Here is a 27896-nt window from a genome sequence, read left to right on the forward strand (position 1 = left end):
GAAAACACGTCCAGTCTGACAAATTGTTCCTCCCACACAGGAAGGAGGGAAGGAGGAATGGATGGATGGAGGGAAAGGGAGAGGGAGGGAGGCCGTGGAGAGGGAGGAAAAGGTCGAGGGGAAAGAGGGTAACAGTGGAGGAGGAAAGGAGGAAGGAAAGAGGAAAGGAGGCGTGTCGAGAGATGGAAGAGGAAAGAGAAAATGAGAGGAAGAAAGATAGAGAAAGAAGGTGGAGAAAACGACATATTGATAAAAGTGGAAGAGGAAAGCAGGAAGTGGAAGGAATTGCATGTGGAGGGAAGAGGGGAAGAGGAGGAGGGAGAATAAAGGATAATGTGAAAGAAAGGAGAAATAAAACAATAGGTCAAAATAGAAAGCGAACAGAGGAATAAGGAATAAGGAAGGAAAGTGAATAGAATTGCTTGTGGAGGGAAGAAGGGAAGAAGAAGAGGGAGAATAAAAGGATAATGTGAACGAAGAGAGAATAAGGAAAGAGGGAGAAATAAACAATAGGTCAAAATAGGAAGCGAACAGTGGAAGAAGGAATAAGGAAGGAAAGTGAATAGAATTGCTTGTCGAGGGAAGAAGGGAAGAGGAAGAGGGAGAATAAGGGATAATGTGAACGAAGAGAGAATAAGGAAAGAGGGAGAAATAAACAATAGGTCAAAATAGGAAGCGAACAGAGGAAGAAGGAATAAGGAAGGAAAGTGAATAGAATTGCTTGTGGAGGGAAGAGGGGAAGAAGAATAGGGAGAATAAAAGGATAATGTGAACGAAGAGAGAATAAGGAAAGAGGGAGAAATATAACAATAGGTCAAAATAGGAAGCGAACAGTGGAAGAAGGAATAAGGAAGGAAAGTGGAAAGAATTGTTTGTCGAGGGAAGAAGGAAAGAAAAAAGAAAAAAAAAAAGATTATATGAAAGGAAGAAAGAAAGAGAAAGATGAAAAATAAAACGAGAGGGCAAAATAGGCGGTGGCTGAGTGGTAGCGTGCTGGGCCCACATTCACCGCATGATGGACGACGCGGGTTCGAATCCCCACGCTACCACCTGGGATTTTTCAGTCACCGCCGAGTGGCTTAAAACTACCCACATGCTGTCCTGAAGACCACCCATCAACCCGGACTCTAGAGGATACCGTCCAAGTGAATCAAGAACGAGTTCCGGGGGGCAGCATGAGCCAAGAGAAGATGGCGCCACTATAAACACTTGCCTGCGCCATGACGGGCTGGGGCCAAACACCATCCAGGCCCCTCAAGGAAGCCTACCGGCGCTACAGGCGGACACGTAAAGAAAAAAAGTGTGGTCAATGAAAGAGTGAAAGGAAAGGGACAGAGTGAAGGAGGCTTGTACGAATGAGGGAAGAGGAAATGGGAAGTTAAGAGAAGGAGAGAGGGGAAAGAAAACCAAAAGAATTATAAGATAGGCAAACAGACGATCAGGGGACCACGGCAGAGGGAAGAAGATATGAAGGTGATTTAGACATATCGTGTGCAGGAGAGAAGAGGAAAAGAGGAAAGATTAACAAGGACTAGGGGAGGCGGTGGCTGAATGGATAGCGTGATGGCGCCGCGTTCAGGACGACGCGAGCTCAATCCCCGCCCGGTGCCACCAAGCTGGGATTTTTCAGCCGCCGCCGAGTGGCTTAAAACTACCCACATGCTGTCCAGAAGACCACCCATCAACCCGGACTCTAGATTCTAGGATTAAAGATGAGCTCCGGGAGGGCAGCATGAGCCAATGCAAGATGGCGCCACTATAAACACTCGCCTGCGCCAGAACGGGCTGGGCCGACCATCAGGCCCCACCGGGAAGAAGCCTTGGGCCGACCATCAGGCCCCACCGGGAAGAACCCTTGGGCCGACCATCAGGCCCCACCGGGAAGCCTACCGGCGCAGTAGGCCACGACGTAAAAAAACACACACAAAAAAAACCAGGGAGATGACTTGTGGACATTTATCTTTCCCTTCCCAAATCTCCTCCCTTTATTTTTCTTTCCTTGTCTTACTCTTTTCTCTACCTTCCCCTTCCTCTTCTCCGCCTTCATTATCCGCCTCTCCTTTCCAATTTCATCTTTCCCTTTCTCCTATTATCCTTTTCTCTCCGTTTTCCTTGACTTTCTCTTTTCCTTAATTTCCTTTTCCTTTTCCTCGCCTCTGCTATTTTCCTGTCTCTTCCAATTCCATATCTCCCTTTCCCTCTTCTATCCCTTTCTTTCTCTTTTCCTTACTTTCCTTTTCCTTTTCCTCGCCTCTGTTATCTTCCTGTCCCTTCCAATTCCATATCTCCCTTTCCCTCTTCTATCCCTTTCTTTCTCTTTTCCTTACTTTCATCTTCCTCCTCCCTGCCTCTGCTTCTTCCTCTGCTTTCCAATTCTATCTTTTCCTTTCCCTATCTTTTCCCTTTCCTCTTTCCTTGCCCTCTGCGCTTCTCTGCTTTCATCTAATATCTTCCTCTCTTTTTCTACTCCTTTCCTTTCCTATGTTATTACCTCCCCCTTTCTTCTGCCTACGCCTGCCTCTTCCCCATCTTCTGTTATTTCTTTTGCTTCCCATTTTTTTCATCAAAGAAAGCCAGAGACAACTGTGACGTGTCAACCCTATAAGTTCCGACGTTTTCAAATTTTCTCGCCTGTAACACCTAGCATCGTACTCATTTATCTGAACAACGATAACGCTCATGAACACTAAGCACTGGTACCGAATCAATAGTGCAAAACAATAATGTATCTGCAGACTCCTTACGCTCTTATGTTCTTATGTTCTGTGTTTCAAAATGATTGGCGTCGGTTCCTCTAAATATTCGTGTGTAGCAAAATAACGAAGATTCATATGCTTCTTATTGATATCACATGTTAATCCAGGGTATTTTCTGCGTTTTTCTGTAAGACTGTTTTTCTTTTACAATTGATAGTAACAAAAAGTGTATCGTTTTTATAGAAGTGGCTCAGGAGTTTTGTTTTTTTTGTTTTTTTTTACGTCGTTGCCTGTTGCGCCGGTAGGCATCTTCCTGGTTGGGCCTGATGGTCGGCCCAAGGCTTCTTCCAGGTGGGGCCTGATGGTCGGCCCAGCCCGTTCTGGCGCAGGCGAGTGTTTATAGTGGCGCCATCTTGCATTGGCTCATGCTGCCCCTCGGAACTCGTTCTTGATTCGCTTGGACGGTTTCCTCTAGAGTCCGGGTTGATGGGTGGTCTTCAGGACAGCATGTGGGTAGTTTTAAGCCACTCGGCGGTGACTGAAAAATTCGAGTGGTAGCGTGGGGATTCGAGCCCGCGTCGTCCATCACGTGGCGAATGTGGGCCCAGTACGCTACCAGTTCGGCCAGATTTGCCCCCCTCGGTGCTTGTAGGGTTAAGCTGGTTTACAATCGGGAAAACTGCATCAAGAACAATTCAGAGCGAGCTGATTTTTTTCTCCTCTCATCCAGTATTCATAATTGTAAGGTGTAGTAAGTCCTAAGCTAAGTACTAAGGCCGACCAAGCAGTGTTCAGGGGTCAGGCCCAGTTTTAACCCGGTAGCAGCGACGGGCCAAATTTGTGGCTTTACCGTGTAGCAGCGACGGGCCAAATTTGTGGCTTTACCGTGTAGCAGTGACGGGCCAAATTTGTGGCTTTACCGTGTAGCAGTGACGGGCCAAATTTGTGGCTTTACCGTGTAGCAGCGACGGGCCAAATTTGTGGCTTTACCGTGTAGCAGCGACGGGCCAAATTTGTGGCTTTACCGTGTAGCAGCGACGGGCCAAATTTGTGGCTTTACCGTGTAGCAGCGACGGGCCAAATTTGTGCCATGATATAAACCCCCAAAATAGATGATACATAAGCTGATCACAAATGCTTTGATATATATTATGAAATGGTTTGTGTGAGGGGTAATTTTTTCTCATTTTTCTCGCTTGGAGGGACCATTAAGAAACATGATCCCCGCTGCTAACAGGTCGTGGTGAACAAGCGTCGCTGGGTCAAGGTCAGGACACCACACGCCGCAGCGATCGGTAATTCATTATTGGAATTTATGGACATGATGTGTTGTGTATAAATAATCTCACTTCCCGTAAAGTAAAAAAAATATCGCTACTCATAAGGCCAGGTGGGAACTATAATTATCTTAGTGCATGGTTCAGACAGTCTCAATGTATCAGGGAGTGAAAATGTTTAGTTTTTTTTTCTTTTTTTTTTAACCATATGACTTGTACATGTGGTAGCTCATCCCTATACTGTCCAAACCCCTTATACAAGAGTTAACCAGCATCTTCACTCTTTCATCCCTATACTGTCCAAACCCCTTATGCAAGAGTTAACCAGCATCTTCACTCTTTCATCCCTATACTGTCCAAACCCCTTATGCAAGAGTTAACCAGCATCTTCACTCTTTCATCCCTATACTGTCCAAACCCCTTATGCAAGAGTTAACCAGCATCTTCACTCTTTCATCCTTCACGCTGGTAAACTCTGGAACAATCTTCCTTCATCTGTATTTCCTCCTGCCTACGACTTGAACTCTTTCAAGAGGAGGGTATCAGGACACCTCTCCTCCCGAAATTGACCTCTCTTTCGGCCACCTCTTTTGATTCTTTTTTTTTTAGGAGCAGCGAGTAGCGGGCTTTTTATCATTGTTACCTTTTTTAGTGCCCTTGAGCTGTCTTCTTTGTTGTGAAAAAAAAAGCCTGTTAAGAAATATTTATCAGCCAATTGGTTTTTATTTCCAGTTTCAGCCAAGAACGTTTTGTCCTGTTTTCAAACATCAGCTTATCCATTACTTGCATGTGATTGGTTGACCATCACTGAATCCTTGCCTGGAGCGTCACCGGGCATGACTGTTTGCCTCCCAGACACTTGGCCAATGGTAGGCCGAAGGGAACAAAGCATCGGCCTCACGGAACTCAATTGAGCTAATCGTTGCAGTAGAGCCCCTCAAGACATTCTAAGGGAGAGTTTTGAGCATACTGCCCCTTGAGCTATTTCTTCGCTAGTTACTCCAATTTGCGGGAAGTTATCTACTAAGGTAGTGATGAGTAATTATCAATAAAAAATCAATAATATGTAAAAAAAATAAGCTTAAAACTACCTATATATCGTCACCGTCGTAAACAAACCGCCTAAGTCATTATTTTCTACTTTACAGGAAATCAGAAAAGAACTGTCATTATCTCATTTGGCTTAAGATTTAGGCAGAAACGAAAAGGCCAATTCTAGAACACTCAAACCCTGAATGACGAAGGCAACTATACAGAAACGGGCGTCACGTGTTAAAAATTGATGTAGACAAAAACCTGGAAATCGCTGAAAAATGACTTAGGCGATTATTTTAAGGGTGATGATATGACGAATGCGGTCAGGTCATCAATCAACTCTCTTCAACGACCTCGGACAAGATTGGCACCGGTGAGCACCATGGCCCAAGCTAGACATATATCATGGCAGCCACTTGAAATAAAGTTCGCCCGCGCCACTACCAGACTGGGCTATGAAGTCTGATGAAGTTTGATGCTGCACGAATTTCTGATACCGGCAGTGTGCAGCATTTCGACTTTAACGCGGCGGTATTAACCCGTCCGCTGCGATTGGCATGGATTTCGCCTTCACTGGTAGCCTGGTAACATACACTCCCAGGTCTTTCTCTGCCTCTGTGGTGGATAGTGGAGTGTTTCCCATGTGGTATTGGTGTGCTGGATATCCCTTCACTGGTAGCCTGGTAACACACACTCCCAGGTCTTTCTCTGCCTCTGTGGTGGATAGTGCTGCCCTCAAAAGGCAGAACGCATTAACTCCAAAAATGCCATTTTTGAGATTTTCATATCAATGGAATCTGCGGAAAGAGGCCAATCATAACCAGAATAGGTAGATACGCCTCTCATGCCCCCAAACGAAGTTACAAACTAGCAAAATGCATCAACTCCACTGGTTTCTACATTGTTTGAAGGCATAACGCATCATAACCATTCTTACACAGCAAAACGCATTAACTACATATTGTTGTGGACTTGATGCACTTTGCCTTGAAAGCTATGTATTGAATTTCATTAAATAAATATGGAAGAAATGCACTTTGCTTGATTATATGATAATACCAATAGGTAAGGTTTTCAAAGCAGAACGCATTAAGTCCAAGGTTTTCAGAGCATAACGCATTATGTCCATACTATGTCAAAGTTAGTCGGACTTGAACAGTGAAACTGACTAATTATTACACATTCAGTGAAATTTAATGCCATAAAACAACACTACAAAGATCAATTTATATGTCGAACAAATTACAGTGTGCAGATGGAATTAGTAAAAGAGCAATGACTAATCAAATCTTTATTATCAATTTTCTCAAAACCAAAATTTTGGAGTTAATGCGTTCTGCCTTTTGAGGGCAGAGTGGAGTGTTTCCCATGTGGTATTGGTGTGCTGGATATCCCTTCACTGGTGGCCTGGTAACATACACTCCCAGGTCTTTCTCTGCCTCTGTGGTGGATAGTGGAGTGTTTCCCATGTGGTATTGGTGTGCTGGATATCCCTTCACTGGTAGCCTGGTAACATACACTCCCAGGTCTGTCTCTGCCTCTGTGGTGGATAGTGGAGTGTTTCCTATGTGGTATTGGTGTGCTGGATATCCCTTCACTGGTAGCCTGGTAACATACACTCCCAGGTCTTTCTCTGCCTCTGTGGTGGATAGTGGAGTGTTTCCCATGTGGTATTGGTGTGCTGGATATCCCCTCCCAAGGTACATGACTTTACATCTTTCTTCACTGAATTGTAGCAATCACTTTTTGTTCCATTCCTGTAGCTTAGTGATGTCTTATTGTAGGAAATCCGCATTCAAGGGGTTAATGGAGGTCAGGAAAAGTCGCACGAGGGTGGACGAGGTTACTGTTCGGTGTTGTGAGTGAGGAGGAGGAGGAGGAGGAGAAGAAGGAGGAGGAGTGGGGAGGGGAGGAGGCATGTTTACAGGATGGACGAGTAGTAGTCTGGTGGGTGCTGTGTTTACGGTGAGGGAGATAAAGATGTACCAGCCCTGACAGCCCTCTCATCCCATGCCCCAGCTCCTCCTCCTCTTCCTCTCCTTTTTCATCTTGCTTGTTCCACCCATTGCAATAGTCTTCCTGTATCTTTCAACCTCTCATTATACATTTTCTGGGGGCCTACAATCGAGAGAGCCCGGGTTCGATTCCCGGGCGGAGTGGAAAAATTTGGGCGGCTTTTCCGATACCCTACGCCACTGTCCACCCAGCAGTAAATGGGTACCAGGTATTAATCGGGGGTTGTGTCCCGTCTCCTGGGGTCTGTTCCCTTCTCCTATAATTCCTTACCCTCTGTCTCTCTCCGGCATATGACCACAGATGTTGCGCCGACTAAACGAAACTTTCCAACTGTATACATTTTATTAACCACCATCTTCCTATTCTTCCTTCTCAATATCATCCGTATCCTCATCACCATTCTCATACTCCTTATCACTATAAACATTATCTTCCTTCTCCCAGACTCGCATATCCATTACATACACAACGCCCCTTTGATACCCATGTACTTTCACCTTCAAGTACCTCCCTCACCCCTCTTCATTTCAGTTGACATTCCTTTCCCTCCCTACTTCTTCCTAGAAACGTGGAATCAATCATTGTTCATTTCGTAGGAGCTCTCAAGAGAATGGTTATCAAAGGCTTAGTTGGCGTGTATGTGTGAGCGGAAAGAAATGAGATACTATTTAATCGTATGTCATTAGAGGCTTTACTAGTAGCCTGGAAACATATACTCCCAGGTCTTTCTCTGCCTCTGTGGTGGATAGTGGAGTGTTTCCCATGTGGTATTGGTGTGCTGGATATCCTTTCACTGGTAGCCTGGTAACATATAGTCCCATGCCTTTCTCTGCCTCTGTGGTGGATAGTGGAGTGTTTCCCATGTGGTATTGGTGTGCTGGATATCCCTTCACTGGTAGCCTGGTAACATATACTCCCAGCTCTTTCTCTGCCTCTGTGGTGGATAGTGGAGTGTTTCCCATGTGGTATTGGTGTGCTGGATATCCCTTCACTGGTAGCCTGGTAACATACACTCCCAGGTCTTTCTCTGCCTCTGTGGTGGATAGTGGAGTGTTTCCCATGTGGTATTGGTGTGCTGGATATCCCTTCACTGGTAGCCTGGCAACATACACTCCCAGGTCTTTCTCTGCCTCTGTGGTGGATAGTGGAGTGTTTCCCATGTGGTATTGGTGTGCTGGATATCCCTTCACTGGTAGCCTGGTAACATACACTCCCAGGTCTTTCTCTGCCTCTGTGGTGGATAGTGGAGTGTTTCCCATGTGGTATTGGTGTGCTGGATATCCCTTCACTGGTAGCCTGGTAACATACACTCCCAGGTCTTTCTCTGCCTCTGTGGTGGATAGTGGAGTGTTTCCCATGTGGTATTGGTGTGCTGGATATCCCTTCACTGGTAGCCTGGTAACATACACTCCCAGGTCTTTCTCTGCCTCTGTGGTGGACAGTGGAGTGTTTCCCATGTGGTATTGGTGTGCTGGATATCCCTTCACTGGTAGCCTGGTAACATACACTCCCAGGTCTTTCTCTGCCTCTGTGGTGGATAGTGGAGTGTTTCCCATGTGGTATTGGTGTGCTGGATATCCCTTCACTGGTAGCCTGGTAACATACACTCCCAGGTCTTTCTCTGCCTCTGTGGTGGATAGTGGAGTGTTTCCCATGTGGTATTGGTGTGCTGGATATCCCTTCACTGGTAGCCTGGTAACATATAGTCCCATGCCTTTCTCTGCCTCTGTGGTGGATAGTGGAGTGTTTCCCATATGGTATTGGTATGCTGGATATCCCTTCACTGGTAGCCTGGAAACATATACTCCCAGGTCTTTCTCTGCCTCTGTGGTGGATAGTGGAGTGTTTCCCATGTGGTATTGGTGTGCTGGATATCCCTTCACTGGTAGCCTGGAAACATATACTCCCAGGTCTTTCTCTTCCTCTGTGGTGGATAGTGGAGTGTTTCCCATGTGGTATTTGTGTGCTGGATATCCCTTCACTGGTAGCCTGGTAACATACACTCCCAGGTCTTTCTCTGCCTCTGTGGTGAATAGTGGAGTGTTTCCCATGTGGTATTGGTGTGCTGGATATCCCTTCACTGGTAGCCTGGTAACATACACTCCCAGGTCTTTCTCTGCCTCTGTGGTGGATAGTGGAGTGTTTCCCATGTGGTATTGGTGTGCTGGATATCCCTTCACTGGTAGCCTGGTAACATACACTCCCAGGTCTTTCTCTGCCTCTGTGGTGGATAGTGGAGTGTTTCCCATGTGGTATTGGTGTGCTGGATATCCCCTCCCAAGGTGCGGGACTTTATATTTTACTTCATTGAATTTTAACAGCCACTTTTTGATCTATTTCTGTAGCTTGGTGAGGTCTTCTTGTAGGAAATCCGCAGTCAAGGGGTTAGAGAGCTATGAACTGAGAAAAATAAGACTATAAATTATATATGAAGAATGTACTGCCCTGTGCTCTTCCCAACGATTTCCATAAGCTCTCCATCACATTTGAATTCTCTGCCATCAAATAGAAACACACACATACAAATAGACAGATAAATCTATAAATAAGATAAAATAAAATAAGATAAATAATAAGATATAATTAGGTACACACACACACACACACACACACACACACACACACACACACACACACAGATAGAAAAGGCCGCAATATCCTTACCTTTCGTCTCCTTGCCTGTGTTGTGATAGGCCAGGTAATGGGGCAGGGGGTGCCTCTGCTGCCCCCCCTGCTGTTGAGGCCTTCCCCCTGCTCCGCCGCCCCCCCGCTGCTGTAAGCCTGCTCCCCCACAGCCTCCACCGCCCCCTCCACCAGGCTGTTGTAACTGGTTCAACACCTCCACCACACTAGGGAGAGAGAGGGAGGAAAAGACTTGTTGGTTATGTATAAATGATAAATAACGGGAGATATGGAAAGATGGCGGCGTGTTTAAAGGAACTAATAGGAAAGTTATGATAATTATGGTGTAGAAACGTGTAGTTGGACTGGTATTTCATATATACCTAAGTCTATATACACCAAGTCAAGTCATACGCAGGTTTGTGGGAGGAGACACGGCCGAGGCGTGGTTTATGCGCGACGTTGCTTGGAGCCAAACTAGAGAATGTAGAAACAGGGATTTAGAGAAAACGAGGAAAGGCGGACTAGTTTAAATCAATCACTTCAACATGCCCTCCCTCACACCCCACACCGCCGTTTGTAGGCATTGGAATTACAGTCACGCAATAGCACAATAAAAAGACATATTTTTCGTCAGTGGCTTGCCTGAACGCGTTGTGAAAGAAGGCGAGAATGCACATCCAGAGTACACACACGGCCCCAATTTTAGTCACCCCTGAACTGGCGGGTATTCTTTTTTTGGCTCCAAGTGACGTCATCCCCCTGCTCCGCCCCAAAACCGCCTCCTGCGCGTACCGGTCGCAGTTTTGAAGCAGAGTGACTTGACTTGGTATATATAGACTTAGCTATAGAATAGATACGGGTGTAGAAGGGTAAGGATATACTGTGAGAGGAGTTATGGTGATGAGGAGAAAGTGGAGGATAAAGGGATACTGAAAGAAGGCGGGGTTAGCGTTGAGTTAACTAAGTGTTACACCTTCAACATGCATATTAGAAGCAGGGAGATGTAAAGAGGGTGAAAAGTGAAGGGATATGCATAACAGGCCGCGGTAATGCACAGAAACTGATGTGAGAGAATAGCGATGGTGTAGAAAAATGACGTTTATGTGTAGAAGGTATAGAATGAGGAGTGGAGAGAGACTGTTTAAGGGGCTACTATCACACTGGGCAAATTTTCCGTGGATCTTCAGTCAAACCACGATTTCCGCTGGCGTGGTTCTCATTTGTTTTTTGTTATTGCTGCTGATGATGATGGTGAGTAATACCGTCGTCCTTCGGTGAAATCTACCGTAGCTTTGGAAGATCGTGGACACGTCAGAACACCACGGAAATATGAGAACCACGCCAGCGGAAATCGTGGTTTGACTAAAGATCCACGGAAAATTTGCCCAGTGTGATAGCTCCTTTAAAGTATGGAAAATCAAATGAAGTAAACGTCAGGAGATACAAAAGGTAGCAGTGGAAGATTATTACTATTATTGTTATTAGTATTATCAAACAGTGCAGTTGATAGTACATAAAGGGCACAAAAACTATAAATTACAGTCTGTAGCCCCGACACACCTATGGCACAGACAGTTTAGAATAAAGTTAATAAACACGAAGATGCTATGGAAAAAATGAGAACAGGCAAACTGAAGAGATCATCATTTTTTTTTTTTTTTTTTTTTACGTCTACGCCTATAGCGCCGGTAGGCTTGCTTGAGGGGCCTGGATGGTAGTCGGCCCCAGCCCGTCATGGCGCAGGCAAGTGTTTATAGTGGCGCCATCTTTTCTTGAATGAAAATTAGTATGAAAATTAGTATGAAAATTAGTATGAAAAAAAATTGTGATAATCAGTTTTGATAATTATAAGAGAGCAATGCAGACTGAGGAGTTGATTTAAATGTATATGTTTATGTTACCTCTCCACCGAATGAGTATTTGATTTCGTATTAAATATGTTAACACTTTCTGCCTTAAATATCTTATGAACCCGGTAGCTGCGGGGATCATGTATCTTAAAGTCCCCTCTAAGCGAATTAATGAGAAAAAATCATCACACACGCAAACCATTTCATGATATATAGTGCCAATGCATTTTTGATCAGTTAACGCTTCATCTATTTTGGGGGTTTATATCATGGTAAAAATTTGGCCCACAGCTGGTACACGGTAAAGCCACAAATTTGGCCCGTCGCTGCTACATGGTGAAGCCACAAATTTGGCCCGTCGCTGCTACACGGTGAAGCCACAAATTTGGCCCGTCGCTGCTGCACGGTAAAGCCACAAATTTGGCCCGTCGCTGCTACACGGTGAAGCCACAAATTTGGCCCGTCGCTGCTACACGGTGAAGCCACAAATTTGGCCCGTCGCTGCTACACGGTGAAGCCACAAATTTGGCCCGTCGCTGCTACACGGTGAAGCCACAAATGTGGCCCGTCGCTGCTACACGGTGAAGCCACAAATTTGGCCCGTCGCTGCTACACGGTGAAGCCACAAATTTGGCCCGTCGCTGCTACACGGTGAAGCCACAAATTTGGCCCGTCGCTGCTACACGGTGAAGCCACAAAATTTGGCCCGTCGCTGCTACACGGTGAAGCCACAAATTTGGCCCGTCGCTGCTACCGGGTGAAGCATAGAGTTTTAGGAACGAAAAGTTCTTGAGAAAAAAATAAAATAAAAACTCTGGAAACCCTCAGTACGACTTCTCACTGCCTGCACCGATAACAAAAATGGAGATAAGGAATAATTAGTATCTACTCTAGATTACGCCAAAATTCATCTCCTTAGATATATTTAATTAAAGTTAAGTCATCTAAAAATGGTGTGCTGTGAACCGGTATTAGGGACCGACTGATAATCATGCTCTCAGTCTTCATTATCTACCTTCGTATCTCACTCTTGGCACCATTTAGAAATTGCAGACACATTTCTGTCCAATGATTTAAAGTGACGCAAACTAGGAGGACTATGCGATGGCAGCCCAAAATAAAATGAGAGAGGAATAGGGTAGGCGGTGGCTGAGTGGTAGCGTGCTGGGCCCACATTCACCACGTGATGGACGACGCGGGTTCGAATCCCAACGCTACCACCTGGGATTTTTCAGTCACCGCCGAGTGGCTTAAAACTACCCACGTGCTGTCCTGAAGACCACCCATCAACCCGGACTCTAGAGGAAACCGTCCAAGTGAATCAAGAACGAGTTCCGGGGGGCAGCATGAGCCAAGAGAAGATGGCGCCACTATAAACACCTGCCTGCGCCATGACGGGCTGGGGCCGAACACCATCCAGGCCCCCCGGCGCTATAGGCGTAGACGTAAAAAAAAAACAAAAAAAAAAAAAAAAAAAAGTAAAATGAGAGAGGAATATACAAATAATGATTGGCAGAGTGAGAGGGTACGAAGGCAAGAAGGAAGAAGTTAATCCCACAATGGAGTGAATAGGGCATTAAATTCCGAGCTGTGTAAGAAACTGGAAATAAAAGAAGGAAAAAGGAGAAAGACAGGAGAATAGATAATACACACACACACACACACACACACACACACACATACACACACACACACACACACTAAATAAATAGCACAACTACTCACCACTCATCTGGATCACAGTCCCTGAAGCCTTTAGCGAAGGGATTACTGGCGATTTTTAATTGTGTTATCTGAAACAAGAGACAACAACTGTGATGATAAATGTGATAATGGTGGTGGTGGAGGCGGTTATGGTGGTGGTGGGGGTGGTGGAGGCATGGTGGTGGTGGTGTGGAGGCAGTTATGGTGGTGGTGGGGGTGGTGGAGGCGGTTATGGTGGTGGTGGTGGAGGCGGTTATGGTGGTGGTGGGGGTGGTGGAGGCAGTTATGGTGGTGGTGGTGGTGGTCGATGCAGTTATGGTGGTGGTGGGGGGTGGTGGGCAGTTATGGTGGTGGTGGTGGTGGTGGGGGTTAGGGTGGGGTGGGGGGTGGTGGAGGCAGTTATGGTGGTGGTGGTGGAGGCTGTTTTGGGGGTGGTGGGGGTGGTGGAGGCAGTTATGGTGGTGGTGGTGGTGGTGGAGGCAGTTATGGTGGTGGTGGGGGTGGTGGAGGCAGTTATGGTGGTGGTGGGGGTGGTGGAGGCAGTTATGGTGGTGGTGGTGGAGGGAGTGCTGGTGGTGGTGTGGTGTAGGCAGTTTTGGGGGGGGTGGGGGTGGTGGAGGCAGTTATGGTGGTGGTGGTGGTGGTGGAGGCAGTTATGGTGGTGGTGGTGGTGGTGGAGGCAGTTATGGTGGTGGTGGTGGAGGAAGATATAGTGCTGGTGGTGGTGGAGGAGGCAGTTATGGTGGTGGTGGTGGTGGAGTAGGCAGTTATGGTGGTGGTGGTGGTGGTGGAGGCAGTTATGGTGGTGGTGGTGGTGGTGGAGGCAGTTATGGTGGTGGTGGTGGTGGTGGAGGCAGTTATGGTGGTGGTGGTGGTGGTGGTGGTGGCTGTTTTGGTGGTGGTGGGGGAGGCTGTTTTGGTGGTGGTGGTGGTGGTGGAGGCAGTTATGGTGGTGGTGGTGGTGGTGGAGGCAGTTATGGTGGTGGTGGTGGTGGTGGAGGCAGTTATGGTGGTGGTGGGGTGGTGGAGGCAGTTATGGTGGTGGTGGTGGAGGAGGCAGTTATGGTGGTGGTGGTGGAGGCAGTTATGGTGGTGGTGGTGGTGGTGGAGGCTTTGTTGGTGGTGGTGGTGGTGTGGTAGGCAGTTATGGTGGTGGTGGTGGAGGCAGTTATGGTGGTGGTAGGTGGAGGCAGTTATGGTGGTGGTGGGGTGGTGGAGGCAGTTATGGTGGTGGTGGTGGCAGTTATGGTGGTGGTGGGGGTGGTGAGGCAGTTATGGTGGTGGTGGTGGTGGTGGAGGCAGTTATGGTGGTGGTGGGGTGGTGGAGGCAGTTATGGTGGTGGTGGTGGAGGCAGTTATGGTGGTGGTGGGGTGGTGGAGGCAGTTATGGTGGTGGTGGGGTGGTGGAGGCAGTTATGGTGGTGGTGGGGGTGGTGGAGGCAGTTATGGTGGTGGTGGTGGTGGAGGCAGTTATGGTGGTGGTGGTGGAGGCAGTTATGGTGGTGGTGGTGGTGGAGGCAGTTATGGTGGTGGTGGTGGAGGCAGTTATGGTGGTGGTGGTCGTGGTGGAGGCAGTTATGGTGGTGGTGGGGTGGTGGAGGCAGTTATGGTGGTGGTGGGGGTGGTGGAGGCAGTTATGGTGGTGGTGGTGGAGGCAGTTATGGTGGTGGTGGTGGTGGTGGAGGCAGTTATGGTGGTGGTGGGGGTGGTGGAGGCAGTTATGGTGGTGGTGGTGGAGGCAGTTATGGTGGTGGTGGTGGTGGTGGAGGCAGTTATGGTGGTGGTGGGGTGGTGGAGGCAGTTATGGTGGTGGTGGGGTGGTGGAGGCAGTTATGGTGGTGGTGGGGGGGGGGGAGGCAGTTAGGGTGGTGGGGGGGGTGGTGGAGGCAGTTATGGTGGTGGTGGTGGAGGCAGTTATGGTGGTGGTGGGGGTGGTGGAGGCAGTTATGGTGGTGGTGGTGGAGGCAGTTATGGTGGTGGTGGTGGTGGTGGAGGCAGTTATGGTGGTGGTGGGGGTGGTGGAGGCAGTTATGGTGGTGGTGGTGGTGGTGGAGGCAGTTATGGTGGTGGTGGTGGAGGGAGTTATGGTGGTGGTGGTGGTGGTGGAGGCAGTTATGGTGGTGGTGGTGGTGGTGGAGGCAGTTATGGTGGTGGTGGGGGTGGTGGAGGCAGTTATGGTGGTGGTGGTGGTGGTGGAGGCAGTTATGGTGGTGGTGGTGGAGGATGAGGCAGTTCTGGTGGTGGGGTGGTGGAGGAAGTTATGGTGGTGGTGGGGGTGGTGGAGGCAGTTATGGTGGTGGTGGTGGTGGTGGAGGCAGTTATGGTGGTGGTGGGGGTGGTGTAGGCAGTTTGGGTGGTGGTGGGGGTGGTGGAGGCAGTTATGGTGGTGGTGGTGGAGGCAGTTATGGTGGTGGTGGTGGAGGCAGTTATGGTGGTGGTGGTGGTGGTGGAGGCAGTTATGGTGGTGGTGGTGGTGGTGGAGGCAGTTATGGTGGTGGTGGGGGTGGTGGAGGCAGTTATGGTGGTGGTGGGGTGGTGGAGGCAGTTATGGTGGTGGTGGGGTGGGGGAGGCAGTTATGGGGGTGGGGGGGGTGGTGGAGGCAGTTATGGTGGTGGTGGGGTGGTGGAGGCAGTTATGGTGGTGGTGGGGGTGGTGGAGGCAGTTATGGTGGTGGTGGGGGTGGTGGAGCAGTTATGGTGGTGGTGGGGGTGGTGGAGCAGTTATGGTGGTGGTGGTGGTGGTGGAGGCAGTTATGGTGGTGGTGGGGTGGTGGAGGCAGTTATGGTGGTGGTGGGGTGGTGGAGGCAGTTATGGTGGTGGTGAAATTGGTGGAGGCAGTTATGGTGGTGGTGGTGGAGGCAGTTATGGTGGTGGTGGTGGTGGTGGAGGCAGTTATGGTGGTGGTGGTGGTGGTGGATGCCGTGATGGTGGTGGTGGGGGTGGTGGAGGCAGTTATGGTGGTGGGGGTGGTGGAGGCAGTTATGGTGGTGGTGGTGGTGGAGGCGGTTATGGTGGTGGTGGTGGAGGCAGTTATGGTGGTGGTGGTGGTGGTGGAGGCAGTTATGGTGGTGGTGGTGGTGGGCAGTTATGGTGGTGGTGGTGGAGGCAGTTATGGTGGTGGTGGTGGAGGCAGTTATGGTGGTGGTGGTGGGGTGTGGTGGGCAGTTATGGTGGTGGTGGTGGAGGCAGTTATGGTTGTGTTGGTGGAGGCAGTTATGGTGGTGGTGGGGTGGTGGAGGCAGTTATGGTGGTGGTGGTGTTGGCATTTATGGTGGTGGGGGTGGTGGTGGAGGCAGTTATGGTGGTGGTGGGGTGGTGGAGGCAGTTATGGTGGTGGTGGTGGAGGCAGTTATGGTGGTGGTGGTGGTGGTGGAGGCAGTTATGGTGGTGGTGGTGGTGGTGGAGGCAGTTATGGTGGTGGTGGTGGTGGTGGAGGCAGTTATGGTGGTGGTGGTGGAGGCAGTTAGGGTGGTGGTGGTGGTGGTGGGAGTTATGGTGGTGGTGGTGGGGTGGTGGAGGCAGTTATGGTGGTGGTGGTGGAGGCAGTTATGGTGGTGGTGGTGGTGGTGGGCAGTTATGGTGGTGGTGGTGGTGGTGGTGGGCAGTTATGGTGGTGGTGGTGGTGGTGGTGGTGGCTGTTTTGGTGGTGGTGGTTGTGGGGGTTTTGGTGGTGGTGGTGGGGGTGTTGGTGGTGGTGGTGGCAGTTATGGTGGTGGTGGTGGAGGCAGTTATGGTGGTGGTGGTGGAGGCAGTTATGGTGGTGGTGGGGGTGGTGGAGGCAGTTATGGTGGTGGTGGTGGAGGCAGTTATGGTGGTGGTGGTGGTGGTGGTGGAGGCAGTGATGGTGGGGGTGGTGGAGGCAGTTATGGTGGTGGTGGGGGTGGGGGAGGCGGTTATGGTGGTGGTGGTGGTGGTGGAGGGAGTGTTTGTGGTGGTGGGGGTGGTGGTGGAGGCAGTTATGGGGGTGGTGGTGGTGGTGGTGGGGGTGGAGGCAGTTTTGGTGGTGGTGGGGGTGGGGTTGGCTGTTATGGTGGTGGTGGTGGAGGCAGTTATGGTGGTGGTGGGGGTGGTGGAGGCGGTTCTGGTGGTTGTGGTGGTGGTGGAGGCGGTTATGGTGGTGGTGGTGGAGGCGGTGTTGGTGGTGGTGGAGGCAGTAGTGCTGGTGGTGGGGGTGGCGGTGTTGGTGGTGGTGGTGGTTGCGGTGTTGGTGGTGGTGGTGGAGGCTGTTATGGTGGTGGTGGTGGAGGCAGTTATGGTGGTGGTGGAGGCGGTTATGGTGGTGGTGGTGGAGGCAGTTATGGTGGTGGTGGTGGAGGCAGTTATGGTGGTGGTGGAGGCAGGTCTTGTGGTGGTGGTGGGGGTTGTGGTGGTGGTGGTGGAGGCAGTTAAGGTGGTGGTGGAGGCAGTTATGGTGGTGGTGGTGGAGGCAGTTATGGTGGTGGTGGTGGAGGCAGTTATGGTGGTGGTGGTGGAGGCAGTTATGGTGGTGGTGGTGGAGGCAGTTATGGTGGTGGTGGAGGCAGTTATGGTGGTGGTGGAGGCAGTTATGGTGGTGGTGGTGGTGGTGGAGGCAGTTATGGTGGTGGTGGGGGTGGTGGAGGCAGTTATGGTGGTGGTGGTGGTGGTGGAGGCAGTTATGGTGGTGGTGGTGGGCAGTTATGGTGGTGGTGGTGGTGGTGGTGGTGGGCAGTTATGGTGGTGGTGGTGGTGGTGGAGGCAGTTATGGTGGTGGTGGAGGCGGCAGTTATGGTGGTGGTGGTGGAGGCAGTTATGGTGGTGGTGGTGGAGGCAGTTATGGTGGTGGTGGTGGAGGCAGTTATGGTGGTGGTGGTGGAGGCGGTTATGGTGGTGGTGGAGGCAGTTATGGTGGTGGTGGTGGAGGCAGTGAGGGTGGTGGTGGTGGTTATGGTGGTGGTGGTGGAGGCAGTTATGGTGGTGGTGGAGGAGGCAGTTATGGTGGTGGTGGTGGAGGCAGTTATGGTGGTGGTGGTGGAGGCAGTTATGGTGGTGGTGGTGGAGGCAGTTATGGTGGTGGTGGAGGCAGTTATGGTGGTGGTGGTGGAGGCAGTTATGGTGGTGGTGGTGGAGGACTTAATGGTGGTGGTGGTGGAGGCAGTTATGGTGGTGGTGGAGGAGGCAGTTATGGTGGTGGTGGTGGAGGCAGTTATGGTGGTGGTGGAGGCAGTTATGGTGGTGGTGGTGGAGGCAGTTATGGTGGTGGTGGTGGAGGCAGTTATGGTGGTGGTGGTGGAGGCAGTTATGGTGGTGGTGGATGCAGTTATGGTGGTGGTGGTGGAGGCAGTTATGGTGGTGGTGGTGGAGGCAGTTATGGTGGTGGTGGTGGAGGTGGTTGTGGTGGTGGTGGAGGCAGTTATGGTGGTGGTGGTGGAGGCAGTTATGGTGGTGGTGGAGGCAGTTATGGTGGTGGTGGAGGCAGTTATGGTGGTGGTGGAGGCGGTTATGGTGGTCGTGGTGGTGGAGGCAGTTATGGTGGTGGTGGAGGCAGTTATGGTGGTGGTGGTGGAGGCAGTTATGGTGGTGGTGGTGGAGGCAGTTATGGTGGTGGTGGAGGCAGTTATGGTGGTGGTGGTGGAGGCAGTTATGGTGGTGGTGGTGGAGGCAGTTATGGTGGTGGTGGAGGCAGTTATGGTGGTGGTGGAGGCAGTTATGGTGGTGGTGGAGGCATGGTGGTGGTGGTGGAGGCGGTTATGGTGGTGGTGGTGGAGGCAGTTATGGTGGTGGTGGTGGAGGCAGTTATGGTGGTGGTGGAGGCAGTTATGGTGGTGGTTGTGGAGGCAGGAATGGTGGTGGTGGGAGCAGTTATGGTGGTGGTGGTGGAGGCAGTTATGGTGGTGGTGGTGGAGGCAGTTATGGTGGTGGTGGTGGAGGCAGTTATGGTGGTGGTGGTGGAGGCAGTTATGGTGGTGGTGGTGGAGGCAGTTATGGTGGTGGTGGTGGAGGCAGTTATGGTGGTGGTGGTGGAGGCAGTTATGGTGGTGGTGGAGGCAGTTATGGTGGTGGTGGTGGAGGCAGTTATGGTGGTGGTGGTGGTGGTGGAGGCAGTTGGTGGTGGTGGTGGTGGTGGAGGCAGTTATGGTGGTGGTGGTGGAGTCAGTTGTGTTGGTGGTGGTGGTGGAGGCAGTTATGGTGGTGGTGGTGGAGGCAGTTATGGTGGTGGTGGTGGAGGCAGTTATGGTGGTGGTGGTGGTGGTGGAGGTAGTTATGGTGGGGGTGGTGGAGGCAGTTATGGTGGTGGTGGTGGTGGAGGCAGTTATGGTGGTGGTGGTGGAGGCAGTTATGGTGGTGGTGGTGGTGGTGGAGGCAGTTATGGTGGTGGTGGTGGAGGCAGTTATGGTGGTGGTGGTGGTGGTGGAGGCAGTTATGGTGGTGGTGGAGGCAGTTATGGTGGTGGTGGTGGAGGAAGTTATGGTGTTGGTGGTGGAGGCAGATATGGTGGTGGTGGAGAGGCAGTTATGGTGGTGGTGGTGGAGGCAGTTATGGTGGTGGTGGTGGAGGCAGTTATGGTGGTGGTGGTGGTGGAGGCAGTTATGGTGGTGGTGGTGGTGGTGGTGGAGGCAGTTATGGTGGTGGTGGTGGAGGCAGTTATGGTGGTGGTGGTGGAGGCAGTTATGGTGGTGGTGGAGGCAGTTATGGTGGTGGTGGAGGCAGTTATGGTGGTGGTGGTGGTGGTGGTGGTGGAGGCAGTTATGGTGGTGGTGGTGGAGGCAGTTATGGTGGTGGTGGTGGTGGTGGAGGCAGTTATGGTGGTGGTGGTGGAGGCAGTTATGGTGGTGGTGGAGGCAGTTATGGTGGTGGTGGAGGCAGTTATGGTGGTGGTGGTGGAGGCAGTTATGGTGGTGGTGGTGGAGGCAGTTATGGTGGTGGTGGTGGTGGTGGTGGAGGCAGTTATGGTGGTGGTGGTGGAGGCAGTTATGGTGGTGGTGGAGGCGGTTATGGTGGTGGTGGAGGCAGTTGGTGGTGGTGGAGGCAGTTATGGTGGTGGTGGTGGTGGTGGTGGTGGAGGCAGTGATGGTGGTGGTGGTGGCGGCAGTTATGGTGGTGGTGGTGGTGGTGGTGGTGTGGAGGCAGTTATGGTGGTGGTGGTGGGCTGTGATGGTGGTGGTGGAGGCAGTTATGGTGGTGGTGGAGGCAGTTATGGTGGTGGTGGAGGCAGTTCTGGTGGTGGTGGTGGAGGCAGTTATGGTGGTGGTGGTGGTGGAGGCAGTTATGGTGGTGGTGGCGGCAGTTTTGGTGGTGGTGGTGGTGGTGGTGGTGGCTGTTTTGGTGGTGGTGGTGGAGGCAGTTATGGTGGTGGTGGTGGAGGCAGTTATGGTGGTGGTGGTGGAGGCAGTTATGGTGGTGGTGGTGGAGGCAGTTATGGTGGTGGTGGTGGAGGAAGTTAAGGTGGTGGTGGAGGCAGTTGTATGGTGGTGGTGGTGGTGGAGGCAGTTATGGTGGTGGTGGTGGTGGAGGCAGTTATGGTGGTGGTGGTGGAGGCAGTTATGGTGGTGGTGGTGGTGGAGGCTGTTTGTGTGGTGGTGGTGGAGGAAGTTTTGGTGGTGGTGGTGGATGGTGTTTTTGTGGTGGTGGAGGCAGTTCTGGTGGTGGTGGTGGAGGCAGTTATGGTGGTGGTGGTGGTGGTGGTGGTGGAGGCAGTTATGGTGGTGGTGGAGGCAGTTATGGTGGTGGTGGTGGAGGCAGTTATGGTGGTGGTGGTGGAGGCAGTTATGGTGGTGGTGGTGGAGGCAGTTATGGTGGTGGTGGTGGAGGCAGTTATGGTGGTGGTGGAGGCAGTTATGGTGGTGGTGGTGGAGGCAGTTATGGTGGTGGTGGTGAGGCAGTTATGGTGGTGGTGGTGGAGGCAGTTATGGTGGTGTTGGTGGTGGTGGTGGAGGCAGTTATGGTGGTGGTGGTGGAGGCAGTTATGGTGGTGGTGGTGGTGGTGGTGGAGGCAGTTATGGTGGTGGTGGAGGCAGTTATGGTGGTGGTGGTGGAGGCAGTTATGGTGGTGGTGGTGGAGGCAGTTATGGTGGTGGTGGTGGAGGCAGTTATGGTGGTGGTGGAGGCAGTTATGGTGGTGGTGGTGGAGGCAGTTATGGTGGTGGTGGTGGAGGCAGTTATGGTGGTGGTGGTGGAGGCAGTTATGGTGGTGGTGGTGGTGGAGGCAGTTATGGTGGTGGTGGAGGCAGTTATGGTGGTGGTGGAGGCAGTTATGGTGGTGGTGGAGGAGGATGTGGTGGTGGTGGTGGAGGCAGTTATGGTGGTGGTGGTGGAGGCAGTTATGGTGGTGGTGGAGGCAGTTATGGTGGTGGTGGAGGCAGGTATGGTGGTGGTGGAGGAAGTTATGGTGGTGGTGGTGTAGGCAGTTATGTTGGTGGTGGTGGAGGCTGTTATGGTGGTGGTGGTGGAGGCAGTTATGGTGGTGGTGGAGGCTGTTATGGTGGTGGTGGTGGAGGCAGTTATGGTGGTGGTGGAGGCAGTTATGGTGGTGGTGGTGGAGGCAGTTATGGTGGTGGTGGTGGAGGCAGTTATGGTGGTGGTGGTGGAGGCAGTTATGGTGGTGGTGGTGGTGGTGGAGGCAGTTATGGTGGTGGTGGTGGAGGCAGGTATGGTGGGGGTGGTGGTGGTGGTGGTGGAGCAGTTATGGTGGTGGTGGTGGTGGTGGAGGCAGTTATGGTGGTGGTGGTGGAGGCAGTTATGGTGGTGGTGGTGGTGGATGAGGCCGTTATGGGGGTGGTGGTGGAGGGAGTTTTGGTGGTGGTGGTGGTGGTGGAGGCAGTTATGGTGGTGGTGGTGGAGGCTGTTATGGTGGTGGTGGTGGTGGTGGTGGGAGGTTTGGTGGTGGTGGTGGAGGCAGTTATGGTGGTGGTGGTGGTGGTGGTGGAGGCAGTTATGGTGGTGGTGGTGGAGGCAGTTATGGTGGTGGTGGAGGCAGTTATGGTGGTGGTGGAGGCAGTTATGGTGGTGGTGGTGGAGGCAGTTATGGTGGTGGTTGTGGTGGAGGCAGTTATGGTGGTGGTGGTGGTGGTGGTGGAGGAAGTTAAGGGTGTTGTGGTGGTGGTGGTGGAGGGAGTTATGGTGGTGGTGGTGGAGGTGGTGGTGGTGGTGGGGGTGGAGCAGTTTTGGTGGTGGTGGTGGAGGCATTTTTGGTGGTGGTGGTGGTGGTGGAGGCAGTTATGGTGGTGGTGGTGGAGGCAGTTATGGTGGTGGTGGAGGCAGTTATGGTGGTGGTGGTGGAGGCAGTTATGGTGGTGGTGGTGGAGGCAGTTATGGTGGTGGTGGTGGTGGTAGTGCTGGTGGTGGTGGAGGCAGTTATGGTGGTGGTGGTGGAGGCAGTTATGTGGTGGTGGTGGAGGCTTTTTTGGTGGGGGTGGATGCAGTTTTGGTGGTGGTGGTGGAGGCAGTTATGGTGGTGGTGGAGGCGGTTATGGTGGTGGTGGTGGAGGCAGTTATGGTGGTGGTGGAGGCGGTTATGGTGGTGGTGGTGGAGGCAGTTATGGTGGTGGTGGTGGAGGAAGTTATGGTGGTGGTGGTGGTGGGCAGTTATGGTGGTGGTGGTGGAGGCAGTTCTGGTGGTGGTGGAGGCAGTTATGGTGGTGGTGGTGGAGGCAGTTATGGTGGTGGTGGAGGCAGTTATGGTGGTGGTGGTGGAGGCAGTTATGGTGGTGGTGGAGGCAGTTATGGTGGTGGTGGAGGCAGTTATGGTGGTGGTGGTGGAGGCAGTTATGGTGGTGGTGGTGATGGCAGTTATGGTGGTGGTGGAGGCAGTTATGGTGGTGGTGGTGGAGGCAGTTATGGTGGTGGTGGTGGAGGCAGTTATGGTGGTGGTGGTGGAGGCAGTTATGGTGGTGGTGGTGGAGGCAGTTATGGTGGTGGTGGTGGAGGCAGTTATGGTGGTGGTGGTGGAGGCAGTTATGGTGGTGGTGGAGGCAGTTATGGTGGTGGTGGTGGAGGCAGTTATGGTGGTGGTGGTGGAGGCAGTTATGGTGGTGGTGGTGGAGGCAGTTATGGTGGTGGTGGTGGAGGCAGTTATGGTGGTGGTGGTGGAGGCAGTTATGGTGGTGGTGGTGGAGGCAGTTATGGTGGTGGTGGTGGAGGCAGTTATGGTGGTGGTGGTGGAGGCAGTTATGGTGGTGGTGGTGGTGGTGGAGGCAGTTATGGTGGTGGTGGTGGAGGCAGTTATGGTGGTGGTGGAGGCAGTTATGGTGGTGGTGGTGGAGGCAGTTATGGTGGTGGTGGAGGCAGTTATGGTGGTGGTGGAGGCGGTTATGGTGGTGGTGGTGGAGGCTGTTAGGGTGGTGGTGGTGGTGGATGCTGTGTTGGTGGTGGTGGAGGCAGTTATGGTGGTGGTGGAGGCAGTTATGGTGGTGGTGGTGGAGGCAGTTATGGTGGTGGTGGTGGAGGCAGTTATGGTGGTGGTGGTGGAGGCAGTTATGGTGGTGGTGGTGGTGGTGGAGGCAGTTATGGTGGTGGTGGTGGAGGCAGTTATGGTGGTGGTGGTGGAGGCAGTTATGGTGGTGGTGGTGGAGGCAGTTATGGTGGTGGTGGTGGTGGTGGTGGAGGCAGTAATGGTGGTGGTGGTGGAGGCAGTTATGGTGGTGGTGGTGGCAGTTATGGTGGTGGTGGTGGAGGCAGTTATGGTGGTGGTGGTGGAGGCAGTTATGGTGGTGGTGGAGGCAGTTATGGTGGTGGTGGTGGAGGCAGTTATGGTGGTGGTGGTGGAGGCAGTGATGGTGGTGATGGTGGTGGAGGCAGTTATGGTGGTGGTGGAGGCAGTTATGGTGGTGGTGGAGGCAGTTATGGTGGTGGTGGTGGATGAAGATATGGTGGTGGTGGTGGCTGTGTTGGTGGTGGTGGAGGCAGTTATGGTGGTGGTGGAGGCAGTTATGGTGGTGGTGGTGGAGGCAGTTATGGTGGTGGTGGAGGCAGTTATGGTGGTGGTGGTGGAGGCAGTTATGGTGGTGGTGGAGGCAGTTATGGTGGTGGTGGTGGAGGCAGTTATGGTGGTGGTGGAGGCAGTTATGGTGGTGGTGGTGGAGGCAGTTATGGTGGTGGTGGTGGAGGCAGTTATGGTGGTGGTGGTGGAGGCAGTTATGGTGGTGGTGGTGGAGGCAGTTATGGTGGTGGTGGATGCAGTTATGGTGGTGGTGGTGGAGGCAGTTATGGTGGTGGTGGAGGCGGTTATGGTGGTGGTGGTGGAGGCAGTTATGGTGGTGGTGGAGGCAGTTATGGTGGTGGTGGTGGAGGCAGTTATGGTGGTGGTGGTGGATGTTTTGGTGGTGGTGGTGGAGGCAGTTATGGTGGTGGTGGTGGAGGCAGTTATGGTGGTGGTGGTGGAGGCAGTTATGGTGGTGGTGGTGGAGGCAGTTATGGTGGTGTTGGTGGTGGTGGTGGAGGCAGTTATGGTGGTGGTGGTGGAGGCAGTTATGGTGGTGGTGGTGGTGGGAGTGATGGTGGTGGTGGTGGAGGCAGTTATGGTGGTGGTGGTGGAGGCAGTTATGGTGGTGGTGGTGGTGGAGGCAGTTATGGTGGTGGTGGTGGAGGCAGTTATGGTGGTGGTGGTGGAGGCAGTTATGGTGGTGGTGGTGGAGGCAGTTATGGTGGTGGTGGTGGAGGCAGTTATGGTGGTGGTGGTGGTGGTGGAGGCAGTTATGGTGGTGGTGGTGGTGGTGGAGGCAGTTATGGTGGTGGTGGTGGAGGCAGTTATGGTGGTGGTGGTGGAGGCAGTTATGGTGGTGGTGGTGGTGGAGGCAGTTTTGGTGGTGGTGGTGGAGGCAGTTATGGTGGTGGTGGTGGAGGCAGTTATGGTGGTGGTGGTGGAGGCAGTTATGGTGGTGGTGGTGGAGGCAGTTATGGTGGTGGTGGTGGAGGCAGTTATGGTGGTGGTGGTGGAGGCTGTTATGGTGGTGGTGGTGGTGGTGGAGGCAGTTATGGTGGTGGTGGTGGAGGCAGTTATGGTGGTGGTGGTGGAGGCAGTTATGGTGGTGGTGGTGGAGAGCAGTTATGGTGGTGGTGGGTGGTGGTGGTGGAGGCAGTTATGGTGGTGGTGGTGCAGTTATGGTGGTGGTGGTGGTGGTGGTGGTGGTGGAGGCAGTTATGGTGGTGGTGGTGGAGGCAGTACTGGTGGTGGTGGTGGTGGTGGTGGAGGCGTGGTGGTGGTGGTGGAGGCAGTTATGGTGGTGGTGGTGGTGGAGGGGGTTATGGTGGTGGTGGTGGAGGCAGTTATGGTGGTGGTAGGAGGCAGTTATGGTGGTGGTGGATGCAGTTATGGTGGTGGTGGTGGGCAGTTATGGTGGTGGTGGTGGAGCAGTTATGGTGGTGGTGGTGGTGGTGGAGGCAGTTATGGTGGTGGTGGTGGAGGCAGTTATGGTGGTGGTGGTGGAGGCAGTTATGGTGGTGGTGGTGGAGGCAGTTATGGTGGTGGTGGAGGCAGTTATGGTGGTGGTGGAGGCATGGTGGTGGTGGGGTGGTGGTGGTGGATGCAGTTATGGTGGTGGTGGATGCAGTTATGGTGGTGGTGGTGGAGGCAGTTATGGTGGTGGTGGTGGAGGCGGTTATGGTGGTGGTGGTGGTGGTGGTGGAGGCAGGTTATGGTGGTGGTGGTGGAGGCAGTTCTGGTGGTGGTGGAGGCAGTTATGGTGGTGGTGGTGGAGGCAGTTATGGTGGTGGTGGTGGAGGCAGTTATGGTGGTGGTGGTGGATGTTTTGTTGGTGGTGGTGGAGGCAGTTATGGTGGTGGTGGTGGGGGTGGAGGCAGTTCTGGTGGTGGTGGTGGAGGCAGTTATGGTGGTGGTGGTGGAGGCAGTTATGGTGGTGGTGGTGGAGGCAGTTATGGTGGTGGTGGTTGAGGCGGTTATGGTGGTGGTGGTGGAGGCAGTTATGGTGGTGGTGGTGGAGGCAGTTATGGTGGTGGTGGTGGAGGCAGTTATGGTGGTGGTGGTGGAGGCAGTTATGGTGGTGGTGGTGGCGGCGGGTAGGGTGGTGGTGGAGGGGGAGGGTGATGGTGGTGGTGGTGGAGGCGGTTGTGGTGGTGGTGGAGGGGGAGGGTGATGGTGGTGGTGGTGGAGGCAGTTATGGTGGTGGTGGAGGCGGTTATGGTGGTGGTGGTGGAGGCAGTTATGGTGGTGGTGGTGGAGGCGGTTATGGTGGTGGTGGTGGAGGCAGTTATGGTGGTGGTGGTGGAGGCAGTTATGGTGGTGGTGGTGGAGGCAGTTATGGTGGTGGTGGTGGAGGCAGTTATGGTGGTGGTGGTGGAGGCGGTTATGGTGGTGGTGGTGGTGGAGGCGGGTATGGTGGTGGTGGTGGAGGCAGTTATGGTGGTGGTGGTGGAGGCAGTTATGGTGGTGGTGGTGGAGGCGGTTATGGTGGTGGTGGTGGAGGCAGTTATGGTGGTGGTGGTAGTAGTGACGCTTGATGGTTGTGGTGGCGGTAGTTGTGGTGGTTAAGTAGCAAAGCTGGTGTGAATGGTTATCAATGTGGTGTTCTTGGTGGTATAAGTATGGTATTATTATTATTATTGTTATTATTATTATTATTATTATTATTATTATTATTATTATTATTATTATTATTATTAGGAGGAGGAGGAGGAGAACCAAAACTCCATCAGCCTTACCAGATCCCTCACCAACATGGTCATCGCTCGGGAGGCAGACAACGAAATAGACCAAAGTGTAATAAGATAAATTAAAAGAAGAATCTCAGCAGAAAGACACCAGGCCCAAAAGGACGAGCTGGACCGTCTAACACAACCTGTCCACAGAAATGTGTAGAAAAATCCACACAGCACAGGAGCCAGGCGCCTCTAACTGGCTAACGTCGCTATCAATCAGAGCAAAAGGCTTCAGTCTCAACAAACAAAAATTTGTCGACGCCGTTGCTCTGAGATATGGCTGGCCGATTGAGGGCTGCCTGGTCTCTGTGCATGTGGATCACCGAATGATGTCACCCACACCATGACATGTAAGAAGGGAGGCTTCGTCTGTATTCGACACGATGAGGTGGGGGATCTGACAGCCAGCATGCTCGGGGAGGTATGCCAAGACGTCACTACCGAGCCGGCACTGCTTCCCCTGGACGGCGAACACCTTAGATACAGGACGGCCAATACTTCACAGGAGGCACGGGTCGAAGTGCCCGCGGATTCTGGGTGCGCGGACAGCGGGCATTCATGGACATCCACATATTCGACCCGATGGCTGCCTGTTACCGTGAGCTGCCCCTGCAAACCGCCCACCACAGGAACGAGCAGGAGAAGACAAGGGCATACGGTGAAAGAATCCAACATGTGGATCAGGGCAGCTTCACCCCCCTCGTCTTCACCACATCCGGCGGGATGGGTCCCAGGGCCCGATGCTTCAACGCACGCCTCGCGGAACTGATCTCAGAATAGAATCATCAGCCAAGGAGCCACGCTGGCGTCTGGATAAGGTGTTGCCTCTCGTTCTCCCTGCTCAGGTCGGCCATCCTATGTCTCAGGGGCACCAGACACTCTGGCCCAAAAGCCACCAACATCTCCAATATGGGCTATGAGGCCACAGTGGTGGAGAGTGACATTAGGGTGGGTCGGCAGCGACGTGAGTAGTGAAGGAGTAGTAGTAGGAGAGTATAAGGTGTTATGTATAGATTTAGTGCCACAGTCCACAGCCATTAGCGAACAGAGTTGGGGATAATGCCCTCCAATTCATGGAGCC

General features: G+C 52.4%; 1 protein-coding gene and 1 long non-coding RNA gene across 2 annotated transcripts in view; one reads left to right on the top strand and one right to left on the bottom strand.

Annotated features, from left to right (window-relative positions):
- LOC127002318 (T-box transcription factor TBX1-like) overlaps window positions 1-27896 on the bottom strand; it is a 147764-nt gene that overhangs the window by 31958 nt on the left and 87910 nt on the right. Inside the window, exons 6-7 of the mRNA XM_050868128.1 lie at window positions 13225-13292; window positions 9689-9873 (exon numbers count right to left, since the gene is read on the bottom strand). Coding sequence (XP_050724085.1) covers window positions 9689-9873; window positions 13225-13292 — 253 coding nt within the window. The remainder of the gene's footprint in view (window positions 1-9688; window positions 9874-13224; window positions 13293-27896) is intronic.
- Window positions 7835-9303, top strand: LOC127002320 (uncharacterized). Its single transcript, XR_007755943.1, has 3 exons — window positions 7835-8439; window positions 8836-8934; window positions 9232-9303. It is a non-coding gene; the product is annotated as an uncharacterized LOC127002320 (long non-coding RNA).

The sequence above is a fragment of the Eriocheir sinensis genome, chromosome 23 (genome assembly GCF_024679095.1).
Source record: "Eriocheir sinensis breed Jianghai 21 chromosome 23, ASM2467909v1, whole genome shotgun sequence".
NCBI lineage: Eukaryota > Metazoa > Arthropoda > Malacostraca > Decapoda > Varunidae > Eriocheir > Eriocheir sinensis.